Below are 17,880 nucleotides of genomic sequence, written 5' to 3' on the forward strand. Positions count from 1 at the left end.
GTTCTTAGCCCCACTGTGTACTTTGCAGTCTAATTGTACTCCTTTTATCTGCATCATTATTGATACTGACTAGGAGCTGTCAATGCAAAGGCTTTTAAAGCAGCCTTAATCTGGCCAGTTTCTATCAATTTCAAGGTTGCTGTCAGAGGTATAAGGTACTCTGAGAGACAAGATAATGACCCTTAATGAGATGCAAAAAAACTTAGTGCAGACTATTTTGTAGTTAATGAGTAAGCATATGTTTTTCCTCCCTTCCAATACTATTCCCATAAATGGAATGCATTGTAGATACTTGACAGAAAAGTCTAGTAGTATTAGGATTCAGACAGATGTAATACTTAGTGGTTCAAAGTATAAAGGACTTGGAAATATTTCAAAATGTTGTGTTATGAGCCACCAGACATATACATAGCCCCTGGTGTGCCCCCTGACTACAGCAGTTTATAATCTTCCCTCTAGGGTGGTGAGCAAAGCTGGAGGAGCAAAGGGTCCTTTGTTGTGCTCATCACATCTGTACATAACAGAAAGTGATACATTTTGAAACACTTCTGAACAGTAGTAGTACCTGTTTCAATGCGTCTTTCTGTAGTTTCTCCTTTAAAGCATTTCAAAGACATTTGAAATGTTTCAACAGTTACATTTGTCTGCATTGAACTAGTGGCCTGACTGGGGCTGCATATACACATTCAAGTAATTTGGGAGAGTTCTTCCAGGTTTGTTCTCCTGGGAGAAAAACTTAATTACAACCTCATGCTGAGGTCCTGAAGTTTGCAGTGCTGACACTGTGTAGCCAGGGAGAGCCCCTGTGCACACATCTCAAGGTGTTCTGCAGGCTCTTTTAGTCTGCCTGGTGACAGATGGCAGAAATGCATAGGGTAGTCCTGATTGGCTGACCCAGACTGCCAATGGTCAGCCTGTGTTTCCCTGCAGCACAGGAACATGTTCTGCTCCCTGCTGGAGAAACAGAGTATAGGGTGCAACATGCTCCTGGGGTGGGCAAGGAGTGGGAGAGGGAAGATGCTGGAAGAGTGTCTTCTAAAAGAAGGCACTGGAGAGTAGCACTCTACTAAACATGGCTTAACTATTGAACTGATTTTCTTGGAAAAAGTCTGAAACTGATATTTCTATTCACTGGTTCTTGGTAGCAAAGGGTGGTACAGAAGAAAAGCAGCATTTTCTTACTGAACCTGAATGATTAAGGGTAGGGGAACAAGGGTAGAACAAATGTGGCAGCTTTAGGAATTGATTTATAACAACTTTTGACTGATGGCATACACCTCACTCATGTAATCTCATTCTTTCTTCATTTAGAATGTTCCACCAGATCTCTCCATTTGTACTTTTGTGCTGGAACAGTCCTTGTCAGTGCGGGCTCTTCAAGAAATGCTGGCAAACACTGAAGAGAAAGCAGAAGGGGTAAGTTATGAGGTCTAGGCTTCTTGATTTCATTGGGCTATAGCATTTTTCATAGAACTACAACCTTCTGAGACCAGGACAGGTGCCTTCCTCATGTTTCATTTTAGTTTCCTCCTTCAGTGCAGTATAAAGACCCAATCCTGGTATGTGCTGAGCACTTTCAACTTCCAGTTATGGGTATGTAGCATCTCTCAAGATCAGGTGTCAGCACAAATCAGGGCTCTTTATAGAAATGATGATTTAAGGCTACTGAGAGAGTACTTACTATAAGGTCTTACTATCAATATAGCAAAATTAATGTTATGTTTAAAAATAGTTAAATCTGTCCATCTGAAGAGTTATGTCGCTATCCAAATGACAGGACTGTGTTGCTATAGAGCAGATTAACCTCATATTAATAGAATCCGTGTATAAAATAAAAATGGTGGGAAATCTCTAAATGTGGAAACAGGCATGCTTGGGTCTTGGTTGGACATAATGACAGTATGTTATGTGGCTTGAACTAAAACATCAAATAATTCAGCTTTAAAGCTGAAGATTGTCATATTAATGAGCAGTTTTAGTTGAATTTGGAAATTTGCCATCTTTCCATTCTGGAGCAGAGAAAGAAACAGAAATAATATTAAGTTTGGGTAACAGATAAATATCTACAAATAAATCATGGTTGCATAAATAATGTTATGTAAATTGTTTAGTTCTTTTAGCTTGCAGTTACGTAGCTTTGTTCTCAACACATCCTTTGCAAAATTTAATTTGAATGCCATACTCCTGGGCAAAATCCTATAAACTGTTTGTCATAGAGGAAGAGTGACAAGGAGTTTGAGCTTTTGGCACAGAACTTACATGCAGAGACAAAACAGAGATAGAAATCAGCAGCAAATCTGTCATTCAAGAAATCTGGCAAAGGAGTAGCAGACCCCTGCTGGCTCTGGGAATACCTTTAGAGAGCAAGCTTGAAACTAATATGTAGCAATCAGTCACACAAAACGCCAAGCATTCAGCCTAAGAATGACAGTCAGGAAACAAAATCCAGGAACATCCCCATACATTGTCCAGAGCATGTGGTGTCACCGAGCATTTGTTCCAAGGACTAATTGCAGTAGAAGTAGAACTACTATATCAATGTCGCATGTTCTTAGATTAAGTAAATCCATGCTCCCAGTAAGGGGACCACTCCTTCATGAGTTTGCAGCTATTGTAAATACGAGCGAACTGAGTTCACAGGGAAAGTCTACTCTAGAAATAAAAGTATGTAGCATGGGCATGTACCAAGAAAGCAGGAGCTACCAACCCCCCACCGCCACTGCAATCACCAAGGATGCTCAAAAATGTTGTAGTGAGAAAGTGGTGATGGCAATATGTACAGACTAGAACTTGAGAACTTCAGCTGATATATCCTTGTGGCTTCCCACACTGCCCCCAACAAACATAGGTATGGGACAGGTATGGAAGGAATACCACTGGCGGCAAATTCAAGGAGCATGCAGAGCCACGGAGCAAATGTATGTTGTACCAGTCTAATAGAATAAATGGTGCCCTTGCCCATTAGGATTTCAAAATGACCATGACAATATGAAAAGGAGTCATATTTAAGTCCAGTAATAAACACTTTAATGTTTACAACTACTTTTTTATTGCAATTTTTCTATTGGGAATATAGTGACTATTATAGACTGAGCTGTCCTTTAAGGCAGGTTTGTGTTTAGCAGCACCTGTGACTATTTTACTACTTAGTCCAGAGGCCATATGACAGGGAATCAGAATGCAAGTCTGAGTTTCGGTGTCCTGTTTGGGGATAGGGTAGGTTAGTAACAATTTTCCAGAGTGCCCAGATGAAGCATTTTGGATGGACACTAGTGGGTAGCAGGAAGGAGTCAAGAGGTACAGACTATCTAGAGAGGGATTTTCCACACCAGGTAAATGGAAAGGTTGGCCTAGAGCTAAATGCTATGAGGGGTAACCTTTTAAAATAGGAAGTTTAGGGTGTGCAAGGTAGCAGTGCCTTGGTTTTGGGAAAGAATCAATGGGCACAGCAGGAGCCTGAAGAAAGTGTGTAAGTTGACTTTTTAACTTGGTTCTTTTAATAAACCAGAACCCCAAGAAAGGGGGTACTTGGAGGAAATGAAAGTGTATGACCCTTTACTGGGGGGATGTAAGAAGGGTACACCGCAGCTATATCAGAGTCTGCTGGCTCTAGGTATTTATAGGCTCTACTTTTAGGAAGCTTGTTTTCTAGCTGCAGTAATTGTTGTGAACTTGTGAGTTTCAAGTGTTGGCAAATGATATACTTTTATTTAAACTTTACAAGTGGAAGTAATTATGTGTGTATATCCGAAGCACTATCTTTCAGGAGTGATGCCAAATTTTAATTGTAATAACCTTGTTTCCTTTCATTTGATTGAGAAAAGGCAGTATTACGAGTTCCAGAATTTTTTCTTATAAACTAGACTCAAGTATCTCTAGTGTGCTGTCCGCAATACAGAGGCCCTGTAAAAGGAAGCCTTCTCAGTTTTTTGTTACTTTTCATTCCAACAAGCTAGGTTAGAATGCATTAAGGAAATGGTGTTAAAAAAATTATTCTTGTGTTACCAGGTGAACTCTTTGATTATGGATAGCTCATAAATACTATGCAGTACCTTTCCATTTAAGAGGAACATCAGCAATAATGTAATACAATGTGAAAATATTCCAGTGAGGTTTTTTTACCCCTTGATCATAGGGACTAAGAAAAGAACAATAATTTATTTTTTCAATGTTTTAAATAAATTTGAAAGTTGACCTCCAGTGATCTTGGCCTTTCTTCCATTCATAATTCATATGTATGAGGTTCTGTATGGAATCGGGTATCATATTTTTGTGTATACATCCCTACACAGGACTTTACATACTTGGTAAGACTAATGGTTCATCTAATCCAACACTCTGAATCCATCAACCTGATTTAATCAGAAGCTAATATCCGATGCATTAGAAGAAGGTGCAAGAAACTCCATAATGAACAATATATGTAATACTCTGTTTTTGAGAGTGTTTCTTCCTAGCCCTAGGCAGCGGTTGCTTTGTTGTGGAACGCTGACAGTTCCCCTGTATACTAATGATCAGATATAAAATAATTATGTATTTTTTTCAGCAGCCCTATGATTATGTAACCACTGAAATCCACCCATAGTATATCAAAGCACTGAAGTCCACAGGTTGATTGCTGTGTGTAGTCTCCTGTTTCTCATTTTATAATTGATTGAAAAGGAGAAATCATAAGTCAGTGTTCCAGTATTATGGTAAAGGTTTAAAGGGACATTGCCTTTTACCTTGTGTGTGTGTGTGTATGTGTATGCGTGCACATGTGCCCTACTACATACACAAATAAATTAAAAAGGAAACTATTAATCTTACGAAGTCAATAAAAAATGAGGAAACTCCAAAATTTAAGTGGCTGGTGGAATCTGAATTAGGTCTCGTATTGATAAGCAATATGCTACAATATTTAAATGTGGTTTTGTATACTGTCTTTTCCAGAGAACCCTTACCTCAGTCATCAAATGGAAACATTTCGAAATGTTGTTTCCTCCTCATTGTCCAACTTGCATCTCCATGCCTTGTTTTTGCAAGATCTGCTCTGAAGGCATTAATTTTTTTCTGGATGAACTTTTTTATAGTGCTCCTTACTGTAGTATTTGCATACTTCATGTGCTTTCACAATGTCCTTGTGAAATGAGACAAAATAATTTTTGCCATTTTAGGGTGCCTGTACATGAGCGTGGAGGCTGCTCTGATGTGCTGTAATTACAGCATGTTGGAGCAGACTTGAATAATTGAGTCTGATGGAGCATAGCAGTTACCACACTCCAGCAGCCTCCTGAGTCTTGTGCATCAGCATCCCTGTACTTTGAAATAGTGATGCGGGTGCTTGAGCTAAAGCTTGTTGGCACCCCTCCCACCATTTTTAAGCACAGGGACACAGATACACGAGATGTTGTGGTGCTTTAATAACACTGGCTCTAAGAGCTGCTCTAATTAAAGTGCTGTCCCCCCAAACTCCATCCCCAGAGCACATGTAAAAAGTTCCCTAACAGATTAGCCCCTGAGGCACAGAATGATTAAGATCAGAAGTATCCACTAATTTGAGTGCCAAAGCTGAGATTCCTAAAACCAGATGCTGCACTCAGCCTTACTCAGCCTTATATAGCACTTCATATGTTCTCTGAACATCAGTTGCAGCTTTGAGAGCTCAGCACTTCTGTAGATTAGATCCCAGGGTCTTAAGTGTGGGACAGAAAAAAAGTTGAAGGCGGAGGACAATGTGATCACCCATGAAAAGTGTGGTCTAAGTTGCATGCCTAGTAACACACACGCATTCTGTTGGAATCCAGTTCTTCAGGGCAACATTCAGCTGCTTTTTTTCTTGTATTCCCATGCCTCATTCATAACCAGGGGTCCTGGCTTTCTCTGTTTTAAAATAGCAAATTCTCTGATAAAAATCACAAATTTGCTAATTAAAAACCTCCAAATCTGTGTTTTTCTGTAACTAAAATGAAACACTACTATATATAAAGGTATCTGTTGAACACAGTGATAGATTTCAATTTTAAAGCTATTTGGAAGTCTACCAGTGCCTCAATCACTATAATAAAAAAATTCTAAATACCTATAAATTGTAACGTTTGACTTTGGGTTTTTTATCATAGAAAATCAGAGCTCCCCCCACCCCCTTTGCTAACTAGGACATGGGTCCAGCTGTGGCTGTCTCCCCCACACTGCTTTGTGGTGCTGAGCAGCCCTGATATGCTGGTGCCCTACTCATACCATTGCCCTCACTCCCAACTTGCAGCCCCCTAGCCTTGCTGGTGCCCCTCACACTCCACCCACATCCCTCGAGCCCTACCAGTGCCGCTCATTCCCTAACTACAGTGTCCCAGCCCTGCTGATGCCCCTCACTTCTGATCCACAGCCCCCCACCCTTGCTGGTGCTCCTCACTCCCCATCCACAGCCCCCCCCCCCAGCACTGCTGGTTCCCCTCAATCTCCACCCACAGCCCCCTGACCCTGCTGGTGCCCCTCAGTCCCCTCCCACAACCCCCTGCCCCCCACAACCCTGATGAAGGGGCCCCCCAGCTGCCAAGGCTATGGGGCCAAGGACGCAGGTCTGCAGCCCCCTGCAGCAGTGCCCAAACCCTGGATGTCACCCACAGGAGGTGGCAGCTGCTGCTGTAAAGCAGAGCACAGAGCCTGGCTCCCCATTCCCCATGGGTGGCACAACCAGAGTGGAACCCATTGTGGGGGTGTGTGGATGCAGGCTGCCCACTCTGAGCTCAGGACTCCCTGCCCTGCTATCCTCCCTCTGGGGCCTCTGCAGCCCAGAAGCTGGGATCCAGTGTGGCAGGGCAGAGTGGGACCAGGCGGGGCAGCTCCTTGCCACTGCGACCCCCACACAACCATGGCAAGTGCCTTTCTGACAGCTGAGAGGGGCACAACTCTGCACCTCCACCCCTGTTGTTGTTGGGTGGGCAGGAGGCACCTTGCCATGGGTGCACAGGGCTCGTGGTGGCAGTGAGCTTCTGCACTGGGTCCTGCCCACTGAGATGTAGAGGCCCCGGAAGAAGAGTAGGGAGTGCTAAGTCCACAGTGGGCAGCCTACTGCCTGCCCCATGCACAAATCTGGGGTGCTCATGCCCCCTTCACCCCCCCCCGGGAGTGTGTGTAACAGTGGGGAGGCAGCCCCCCGCCCCTCCCCCTGGACTAGCTCCAGCCTGCTCCCTGCCTGGGCCCTGTGGCTGTATGTTCGGGCCCTGGGCCCCAGTCCCCATGCATTGCCCCAGCTGGGCAGTATCCCCATCCGCAGACCTGCACAACTCTCTCCCTTCCTCACTATGGGGGCCTCAATTCCCCCCCTACCCCCTGCCAGACTTACCTGCTACCATTTCCTTAATTTTCTCCTTCAAGGTGAAAGCATGGTATGAGCATGGTGAACAGAAAACCCAGATTGCTGTTCATGACATACTTCACTGTTTTGGCAGGAAATGAGGCTAAGGTCCTACAAAAAGCTGTTATTTTCTCTGTGCAACCTAAATGTATCTCTAGAGCAGGTCTGTCTTGTGCACAGAATGCACAGAGTAGTAGGGAACATGCACAAAATGTGCACTGAGTGGGGTGGGGGGAATTGAGTGATTATAAAATAGGCATTGATTTGTAATATATAGGCACAAGAAATTTGCATTAAGATTGCACAGGCAACTTTAATTATAGCATTTCTCTTCTATTTGAATGCAAATAAAATTATTTTAGCATGTTTTTTGTGGTTAATTTTGCATATAAAAAATGGCAAACCAAGAAGTTTCATAGATAATGTTGAAGCTTGAAGGGACCACTGGATCATGTAATTTTACCTCTTGCATATCTGAGGCCATAAATTTTTACAGAAGGTGTGTACAAACATTACATTTCTATCAGTGGAATCTCTAGTTTACTGGTATAAACCATTGGAGATGCATAGGGGGTGCATGTGGGTGCACGTGCACCCCCTGAGTGTGGCGGTGCACCCAATGCTGCTGGTGATGTCTGTGGGTGGTCGCTGACCGCTGGGTGGTGCTCGCCATCCCCCTCCCCCCGCAACTGCCGATGGCACTGTGGTTGCCTGCGGGAGCTCCCTGCTTGCAGCCACCACGCTCCTGCTGCTGATAGCACCGCTGCCACCTGTGGGAGCTTGCCATGTCCCCCCAGTCTCCAGGGGCACGTGGCATTCATGGTAGAAACTCTTAGTGTACAAACATTTTTTACCAGATTAAAACTAACTAGTTTGGTAGAAATTTCTACCTTTTGTTAAGAGGTATAAATTGCATCAAATAGTTTCTGATGCTCTATCCTAATGACAGAAGCTCTCATGCTGCCCTCCAGTATCCCAGGGTGCAGAGCTTTCCAACTCTCTCCCTCCAGAGAGGCAGTATGTGACTCTGGATTTCATTACTGTGGTCACAGATCAAACCCCTCCCTTTATCAGCCTTGCAGCTTAGAACACCCAACCTTTCCCACAGCCTTGGAGGACAACCCCTCTGGTCATCCTCTGGGCTTTAAATGCTGTCCCAGCTGCACATCTGGGCAGCAAGGATGGCATTTTAAAGCCTGGGGACCAGGAACTGGGGTAGGAAAGGTGTCCCTGCTCACTCACTAGATCAGAATCCCCAGTATGAGGAGCAGATGGGGAGGCTGTACCCTGCTGCCACAATCCTCCAGGCATGGTCTAAGAGGGGAGGGGAGCAAAAGGTAATGCTTCTCACCTCTTCCTCAGACCAGGACTGCCTGGGCTGGGGAACAAGTTGGAGGCTTTGCCCTCTGTTCCCCCTGCTCTGGGGGTAAACGAGGGGCAGGGCTGCAGATGCCAGCTTTTGTGTGTCCTGTGGAGGAGAGCTTCTCACCCACAGGTCTTGAGAGCCCCAGCTCTGGCCATGGTGGCTTCTCCCAATGCAGCCCCAGCAGTATTATGGGTGAAACACTGCCACTGTAGTGGGCTGTGGTTCTGGGCTTCCTGTGGCAGCAGCCCATGCCCCGAGTGAGAGCTGGACCACTGGCAGCAGTACCTCAGGCAGATCCCTGCCGCTGTTATCCCATCTTGGCCAGTGACAAGTACCACCTGAACTGGCCTCCACTGCCAGTAGCCTGTGTCCTCAGAGTTGCTGTGTGGTGCTAGGCAAGGCAGATGGAATAAACTGTTCACAGTTGGTCACCAGCTGTGTGTTCCTCATTTTCTGTGTGCCTGACTTGAAACCTGGGCTCTGATTTGCAGAAGTAACAAGTCAATGGGAACTGTGCTTTGAAAAAGTAAAATCCTGTATGATGCTAAAAGCTTGGAAAAATCAGATCCTGGTGTTACCCTGGATTGGACTTGTGGTTAGGAGTGAGATTAATAGATCAGTGAGACCATTCTAGTCTCACCTCAAAAACTTTATTAGGATACACAAATAGCAAAGACTTAGTGGTAGTAATAAAGACCATGGTTATGCAGCAGTGGATTCAGGAAGAACAGGTCAGCTGGCCAGGAGTCTCTGCTTTCCTGGAGACTCTTGCTGAGTTTTTTTCTGCTGGGCTTTGGAAAAGGTCCACGTTGTCCCTTGCCCCAGGCCTAATATTTATAGATGGTTGATTTGACATGCTAATGATTGATCTCTGATTGCTTTTATTTAAATGTATTTGTTTCACTGGAACATTTAGAACTGGATGGAACCAGATTTTAGTGGCCCTGGGAAAAGGGGTCAAGGGATCAACTTAGCTAAGATTCTTTATTTTTAGGTTGTCTGACCCCGGCCTATTAATCAACCACTAATCTTTTCTTAATTAAGAACTTGTTAATCAATAGAAATTTATATTTTTGAGATAGCAGACAGAAAGATTTATCTCCTTTATGACTTACCCTTTGGCCTTGGTCAGTTATTTACTAACTGGCCTGTGGCCTGACCAGGCTGCTTGGCTTTTTCCATCCTCATGGCTGCCTTTGTGTCTATAACAGTATTGCCAACTCTCATGGGGCAACACTGCTATAATCATTTGAATGTGTTAGCAAAAGTATATTTATTATGGCAAAATAACTATTAATACATTTGATCACCTTAAGTTATGAATGTTTTAGGATGCAATTGTAATACAGAGTATTTAGGATAAAGGCCCTTGACTTGCTGTTCAGTCATATTTCTGCAGCTTTGACTTAGGTTCCCTGAAAATGTCCACGCCTGACATCCACACTTTCCCTGGAATGTGGTTATGCTTTGAATAGCATTGTTTGATTCAGGTTATAGTACTGTTTTTTACTCACTGCTTATGCTGCATAGGCCTATATATAGTCTACATTAAGTACCCAAATTTGATCTTCCCTTCTCTGTGCCTTAGGTCCTCCTTTTTAAAATGGGGAGAAAAACATGTCCACTCAGATGAATGGATGCTATGAAAATAAATGTGTTAATGGTTGACGTACTTGGCCACTATTATGATGAGGGTTCCAGATAACCTCTTAGGAAATTAATTCCATCTTTTGCAAAACGTTTGAATAACGTACAATAAGTAAGACATGTGCTGCATATTATAGAACGAAGAGGAAAGAAAATATTAAAGCCGCACTGTCTATCCTGTGTACTAAATTGGGCATCTGAATTATGCTCGGAATAAGTAATTAAAGACTGTTTCACACAGTGCATTTGAATGGGTGGGCTGAAATAAGTTTGCAAAGACTGTTTTAATTCTTTTAATTTTCAAACGTAGAGTTCTTGACTTTTCAGCCTTCACGCTATTATAAGTAGCTCTTGGGGATTTGCAGATGTTACACTTAGGTGGATTTAACCTTAGTTAGATTGATGTAAGTGCCAAAATGTACACAAATTAGGAGGTTAGATCAGGGAAATATGGCTGCCTGTTCTTAGTTCACTCATGTGTGGATCTTACACATAGATTGACCTACTGATCTACGTGCTGTATTGTATCAATCACGGGCAGGCAATTATTTTGGGCGGAGGGCTGCTTACCTAGTTTTGGCAAACTGTCGAGGGCCACATGTGTAGCCCCACCTCTTGACAGGTGCTCCACCCCCTGGTCACCATCTTGGGACCAATGTCTCAGGTCCAGCACCGGTGGGGCGCAGAACAGGGCACAGGGTGGCAGGGGTCCGTGGAGCTTGGCTGAGTTGCACCAGCAGGGAGAGGGGAGAGCTGGCCCAGCACCATAGAGCCCCTGCCGGCCGGGACCCTGTACCCCTGCCACCCTGTTCTGGGCCCTGCTGGTGCTGGCCCTGGGACACCAGTGTGGGCTCTGTGCTCCCACACCCGCTCACTCCCAGTGCCCCCCTAGCCCTGCTGTACAGGTGGGGAGCAACGCATAGCCCTGACCCCCTGTTCACCTGCAGGGAAGGAGCTGGTGTGGAGCACAGAGAAAAGCGGCCCCCCATCCACCCCATGGCCCACGCTCCCTGCTGCAGCCTCTCGCAACCTGTGTGGGGCTGTCCTGTGCAGGCACAGGCAGCCCACGTGGATTGCGGGCTGCGAGCGGCTATAGTGTGGGGTACTAGCCACGCAGCAGGCGAGGGACTGTTTTTCCCCCCCATGTGCTCAGTGCCAGCTTGTAACTTGCTCCTTCCAGCCTGGGCCCCACGCCGACTTTGGGCTCACCTGTTGGGGCTGCACCGGCATCAGCTGCTGCGGCCCCCCCATTTGCCGCGCCGGGCAGTGTTACAAACTGGTGCTGAGCATGGGGAAAATCAGCCCCTCCCCTGCCCCGTGGCTGGGACCCCGCGCTGCAGCTGCTTGCAGCCCGCAACCTGCGTGGGGCTGCCTGTGCCTGCTCAGGACAGCCCTACATGGGCTGCAAGCAGCTGCAGTAGGGAGCACCGGCCATGGGGCGGGGGAGGGGCTGTTTTTCCCCACACTGCACCAGCTCCTTTCCTGCCATTCCCCCTGCCCCCCTTGCCTGAACTTCCCGTGCCAGAGCAGCCACGTGGTCCCTGGCCAGAAGTCCCTGCTGGGGCTTCCAGCTGTGCGGGTGGGGCCAGATGGGCCCTGCTGTTGCGGGAGCCCGTCGAGAATTCCCCTGCATCCTACTGCCCCTGGCTCCTGTCATTTTTGACAGGAATCAAGGACAGATAAATTTTAATTTTTGAAATCTTTTTAGGGTCCTTGTGGGCCAGATAGAATGGCCTCGTAGGCCGGATCTGGCCCGTGGGCCATATTTTGCCCCCACGCTTGGTATAGATGTTTGAGAACGTTAGATCAGGTAAAAAATGGCTGGCCTGATCTAACTTTAGTTTACCTAGGAAGTGAACTACATAGATTAGTCTACTGTAACCCATGCCTGGTCTGACCTGAACATGGGTACATTGCAAATCTAGACCAACAATTACTCCTATTTCTGTACTGACTTGCTAGCCTCCCCAACCATCCCCCCCCCAATCCTGCCAACCCCTTCCCCCCTCCCTTTGCCCATCCCCTTCCTTCCACCCTGATTTATTATTATCAGTCTCCCAGTTCTGGAAAACATCTGTACACTTGGTGTTTGATCTACAATCACACTGCTTAAAGCTGTGTATTGTAGATCAGATCCTAGGAACATCTCTACATGGCCCTTGTATATATTAGACATTATGTAGATAATTCAGTACTTCCAAAAAACCAAGGGATTATGACAGATTAAATGACTGTTGTAATTTGAGCTAAATGATTCAGTCACATTGAACTGAAATCATAATTATGTACAGAATTATTTTGTTTGTTTTGTATGAAGTGTTTACAACACCAATAAGCATTTTTGAGAAACAAGAAATCTACTAAGGTTGCACCTTCCTGGTACATTTGGGATAAATGGCACATGAATTTAGATATTCAGGGAACCTCAAATTTTTCATCACTATAATGGCATATAGTACTCATATGAAGCATTGGAATGGCTGTAAAATTCTCAATGTGCAAGCTCTGCACAGTGTTTGTAGTCAGGTTGGGGGGAGGAGAGGGTGGGTCAAGAGAGTGTCAGGGGAGTCTTCAGCAATAAGTAGTCTTGAGGAGCGTTGGACAACTTGTTGTGATAGAGCACAGAGGGGATTTCAAGTCACCTTTGTCTTTTCCCTAAGGGCATATGTTCTTTCTGTGATGTTCCTTGAGGATGTGCAACATCGGCTGTTTCCCCAGAAATGTAAAAACTTCCCCGGAAAACCTGAATGCCAAATTTTCCTAACAGTTTTTTTAAGGCATAATTAAGTGCTAACTCTTCCTGCAGGATTCACCATCTTAAAATGCCTTGTGATGATTATGGGCTATGTGCATGCATCAATATTTGCATATGTAACCTGTGCACATTGGTTAAAAGTATGGATATGCATGTCCTTGAGGGGTGGAGGGGGAGCAGTGTGTAACCAGCTACATAATGGGTTTGGGAACAGTGAAATAGGTAGTTATTCATCAGACACACAATTTGGCATGGTGAACGGAAGAGGACAGAATCTGGGAAGGAATGGAGACTGCTTCATTCCATTTCTTTACTGTTGGAGGATGTGTTGGAGTCTAGTCTTGCAGTATTTTGAGGGACTTGTCACTGAACAACTCTGAAATGTTGTTAAAGGCCTGAGGATAGAATTGTGCATAAAAGCCTATAATAAAAAGAACACAGGAGTAGCTTCCAGTTGCAATATGAAATAGCTTCACTTTTCATTAAATATATAATATCAGTGGAGACAACAGAATGGTTGAGAGTACACGTTGCCTCATATCTAATAGCTGTTTGTTTGTAGACAAAGAATTTTGTTTGAGGTGTGGCTGTTCTTCAATGGTTGCCTTTTTGGATACTGGTGGAGAATTTTCTATTTTTTCCTTTTGTCCCAGTAATAACAATAAATACAAAACCCCTCAAAACAAAATAAAACAAGCCTATGAAAGAGGAATGCTTTTAAGTATTTTATGCCTTGGCTGTTGATAATTAAGTTATTCTAATTGTGAGATTTAGAATAGGTCAGGAATGAAGATTTCTTTCTTTAATCTTTCTGACCAAAAGGTAGTAGATACATCCCCCACACACCTACTTATGTATGAGGATTTGTTCTTTATATTTAAAAAAAATAAAATGTAGAGCTTTGAGAGCGCTGTCTGTACATGTCACAAAGAGAAATGTTACCTTTCTTCCTTTTTTCTCTTCCTTTCTTTCGCTGTAAATAGATGTCTCATTTGGCACAGATCTGATTGTCTTAGATCAGTGGTTTTCACCATTTTTCATTTGTGGACCTCTAAAAAATTTCAAATGGAGTTGCGGACCCCTTTTAATTATAAATGTGGATATATATCTACTTTTGATTGATCATAGTTATCTTTTGTGGACCCCTTAGACATAGTCTGTCTGTGGACCACAGGTTGAAAACCCCTTTCCTAGATCAAAATAGGTAGCCCAGTAATTTTTATATATCACCCTTCCAATTTGCATTGCTGTACCAGCTTTTCCCTTGAATTACCTTTAATTACTCTATGCATGCACATAGCCATTTCTGGAGGAAAAAGTATTAGCACATGTTATCCTACATACTTCAGAGGGACTTGAAACATGACAAAGGAACTGTACCTCTGGAAGATCCAGAAGCAGATGCAACAACCTTTTACAGCCTCTGGCTCCATAGGCAGCTCCCTGACAGTTTGCTGTTTGATGAGCTCCCTCAGGACTATCCTTGGCTTCTGTGAAAAGTATTCACTGAGGTGCAGCCTCTGACCAGTGACAGTTGGAGTAAATCACCGGTTTAAGTGATCAGAAACTGGTTTAAACCTGTAACACAACAAGAGTTCAGTGCACATAAACCAGTTTCAAAATGGCCAAAACTGATTTAAGATAAATGTGGTTGAATGTAGTATCAGACTTAACTGATTTGAGTCAAAACTGGTTTATGCAAGTTTTGTCTCAGACCCCTTCCTGGTTTAAGTTAAATCAGAGTCTGCCAGCATCCTAGCATGCTCTGCAGCCTTGGAGTGGGCTGTCTGTTCCAGCCAAGCAGAGTTGGTCCCATACCTGCTGCCTGCTTGAGACAGGTTACTGTGGGCCAGGGGCATGGGCCTTGGCAGAGGGAGGCAAGGGACCACTGCAGCCTGGTCTGGCCCAGCCCTGTGCCCCAGGGGCCTAGGCAGTGACTGACCCACAGCAGCCCACCCCGAGTGCCTGGAGCTGCCATGACCAGGTGGCGGGTGACAGGTGCTTCACCTGCACCCACTATGATAGTTTGCTCTACTGTCACTGGGGGAGGGAGGGGTGGCCTACTATGGGCCAGTTGCTGCACTCCTGGGCCATGGCTGGGCACTTGGGGTGGGCTTCTGCAGGCCAGGTGCATGGACAGCAGCGGGGGGAGGCAATGGACCACCATAGCCCAGTCCAGCCTGTCCCCATGGCCCAGGAGTGTAGGGAGCAACTGGTCCACCACAACCCACCCCTCCTCCTGGCAGTGGTGGCAGAGGGAGCCATTGTGGCAGGCAGAGGTGAGGGCCATGGGGCTGGGCCAGACTTGGCTGTGGTGGTCCATTGTGTCCCCCCTCCCTCTCCAAAGTCCATGCCCATGGCCCGCAGCAGCCCACCCCGAATGTCCAGTGCTGCCACAATAGTTCACTTTACTGCTGGGAGAGGGAGGAGGGCAGGGAGCTGTGCTGCAGCTGCAGCCCACCTACAAACTGTGGCTACCACATGGGGCTGGAGGTGGGAGGTGCTGACCCCCACCCCCTCAGGTCACCTCAGCCTGGGCCACATTGCCACAGCAGGAGGCAGTGGTGAGTCAGGCTCCATAACTAGCCTCAGCTCCCTCAACCTCTGCAGTCAGGTCACATACCCACTCCCCTGACACTCCCCTGGGCAGCTGGCTGCTCCTCAGAGAGACTCAGCCCAGGGTATCATGTCAATGCCCCCCCCCCCGGGCCACTGCTGCCTGCAATGGGGGGATTAAGCTCCCCACTTCCCTTAGGCTATTGGTGTATGGCTGCCATGGCCTTGGGTGCACAGCTCCAGGTGCACGAGTGGAACCTATTAGTCCCTGCCCTGCCCTGCCCCCCTCTGCAATGGTGGGGATTAAACCCCAGCTTCCTTTCAGGCACCTGGGGTCTGGCCCCACCCCTGCTCCTGCTGCCAGCTGGTGCATGACCGGGGGGTAGGGGGCTGGGGACTGCTGAATGGGCTGCCTCCTCCTCCCCCTCCAGGAAGACCATGGCTGGGGTCCCTGCAGGCCAAGCTGGGGGTTTAAACCCCTTCCCAATCATACTCAGGCCTGCCCAGGCCTGGCCACACCCATTCCCTCAGTTCAGTTTCCCTGCAGCTGAGGGCTTGCTCTAGCACCTCCCCACTGACTTCTAGCCTGAGCCACTGCAGGCTTGTGTCTGAATTTTCAGAGTCAAAAGTGAATGTCTATTCACTTGCAAATTGGTTCCATATATGCAGGTTAGATTAAGCTGCAAAGATTGAATCAATTCATGCTCCAGCTCTTTGAATGTCTGTCCCTAGCCCCTTAGAGCTGACATTGATTTTACAGCTCCTGTTACAGTCATGCTTCTTGATCTTGTTACCACAAACAATGAGTATAATTACAATGTTTTTAGTATTTAAGATAAATTTCCTGTGTCTAATAGGAATAGCATCCTTTCCAAAGGGCAAAAATTACAGCAGGTAAGCTTTGACAGAACTGGTAGCAGTCCAATGGGACACTAACAATAAACTTAAATTTTATAAAGTTTTTGCTTCTCTGCTTGTCATCTTTGTTATTTCAGTTCCATGTCAGCAACTTCCCTTTGACAAATCCCCATTTGCTATTACAGGCAGAGGAGCTGAATAGTAGTATTTATGACAGCCATAGTACACAACTATGTAGTAACCCTGGGCATCTTTACACATGCAAGCGCTGCAGCAGGCAAGGCTTTGAAAGGCACCCAGCGCTGCGACAGTTCCAGTTGTGTGTGTGGCAAAATGCACATCAGCACTGATTAAAATGGTGGCAGTGCACTTTTGAACTAAAACACATAGAAGGTGCTTTAGTTCAAAAGTGCACTGCCACCATTTTCTGCACGCTGACATGCATTTCACCACTTATATTGCATGCGGCACAGCACAGTTTGGATTGGCTCGTGAGTGGAGCAGGCTTTATGGACTCCCGGCATGTCATGGGACAAAAAGTATGTTTATAAATGCCCCCTAATCCTAAACCTGGTTCCTGCCTTTGCCATCTTTTCTTGACAGGACCCTTTTTGTGCTGCAGACAAAGGGAAACCTCTCTGCTATAGCACCAACTAAGCACTTTTAAATCAGTGGTTCTCAATCTTTTTAGACTCAAGGCACCTTATTAGACTCAAAGTAGCCCTCAGAAAATGTCTGCTTTTAGCTTTCACTTTTTTGCCTACAGAAAAATAATAGAGCAATTCTTCTGTTGCAAAAAACTATGAAGGACAACAACAGATCAGAATATTTTTAACATTATGGCTAGGGACAGAAGTTACACACAAACTGATTTAAGGGGATCAGAAACTGGTTTAAACCTGTAACAGAACAGAAGTTCAGTGCACTTAAACCACTTACAAAGTGGCTGAAAGTGGTTTAAGGTAAACTTGGTTGGATATAGTAGTAGACTTTAACTGATTTAAGTTAAAACAGTTTATGGAACTTCTGTCCCAGACCCCTTCATGGTTCAAGTTAACTCAGTCCTTCAGCATCTCAGGATGCTTCGCAGCCCTGGACTGTGCTGTCTGCTCTAGTGAGCAGGTTTGGCTCTACCCCACTGCTCCCTAGCCGAAGCACTATCACTGCTCTTCCACCAGCTCCTTGGCCTACACTTTACCTTCTTCCAAGTGACTGAAGGCCATGAGGTGCAGCCCCATGGAAACCAGCACCCTGAGCTGCCTGCTGTAGGGTGGACAGCTCGGGGAGCCCTATCCTTAGTACTGCTGGTGGGTCTTGTACTGGACCAGTCCTATATGTCACATATAGCATGGACCAACTCTG

At 45.6% G+C, this 17,880-nt stretch overlaps 1 protein-coding gene across 1 annotated transcript in view; it reads left to right on the plus strand.

Moving 5' to 3' along the window:
* Positions 1-17,880, plus strand: part of RYR2 (ryanodine receptor 2) — an 875,416-nt gene that overhangs the window by 280,005 nt on the left and 577,531 nt on the right. The window contains exon 3 of the mRNA XM_059715710.1: positions 1,312-1,416. Coding sequence (XP_059571693.1) covers positions 1,312-1,416 — 105 coding nt within the window. The remainder of the gene's footprint in view (positions 1-1,311; positions 1,417-17,880) is intronic.

This window comes from Alligator mississippiensis, chromosome 1, assembly GCF_030867095.1.
Source record: "Alligator mississippiensis isolate rAllMis1 chromosome 1, rAllMis1, whole genome shotgun sequence".
NCBI classification, from domain to species: Eukaryota; Metazoa; Chordata; order Crocodylia; family Alligatoridae; genus Alligator; species Alligator mississippiensis.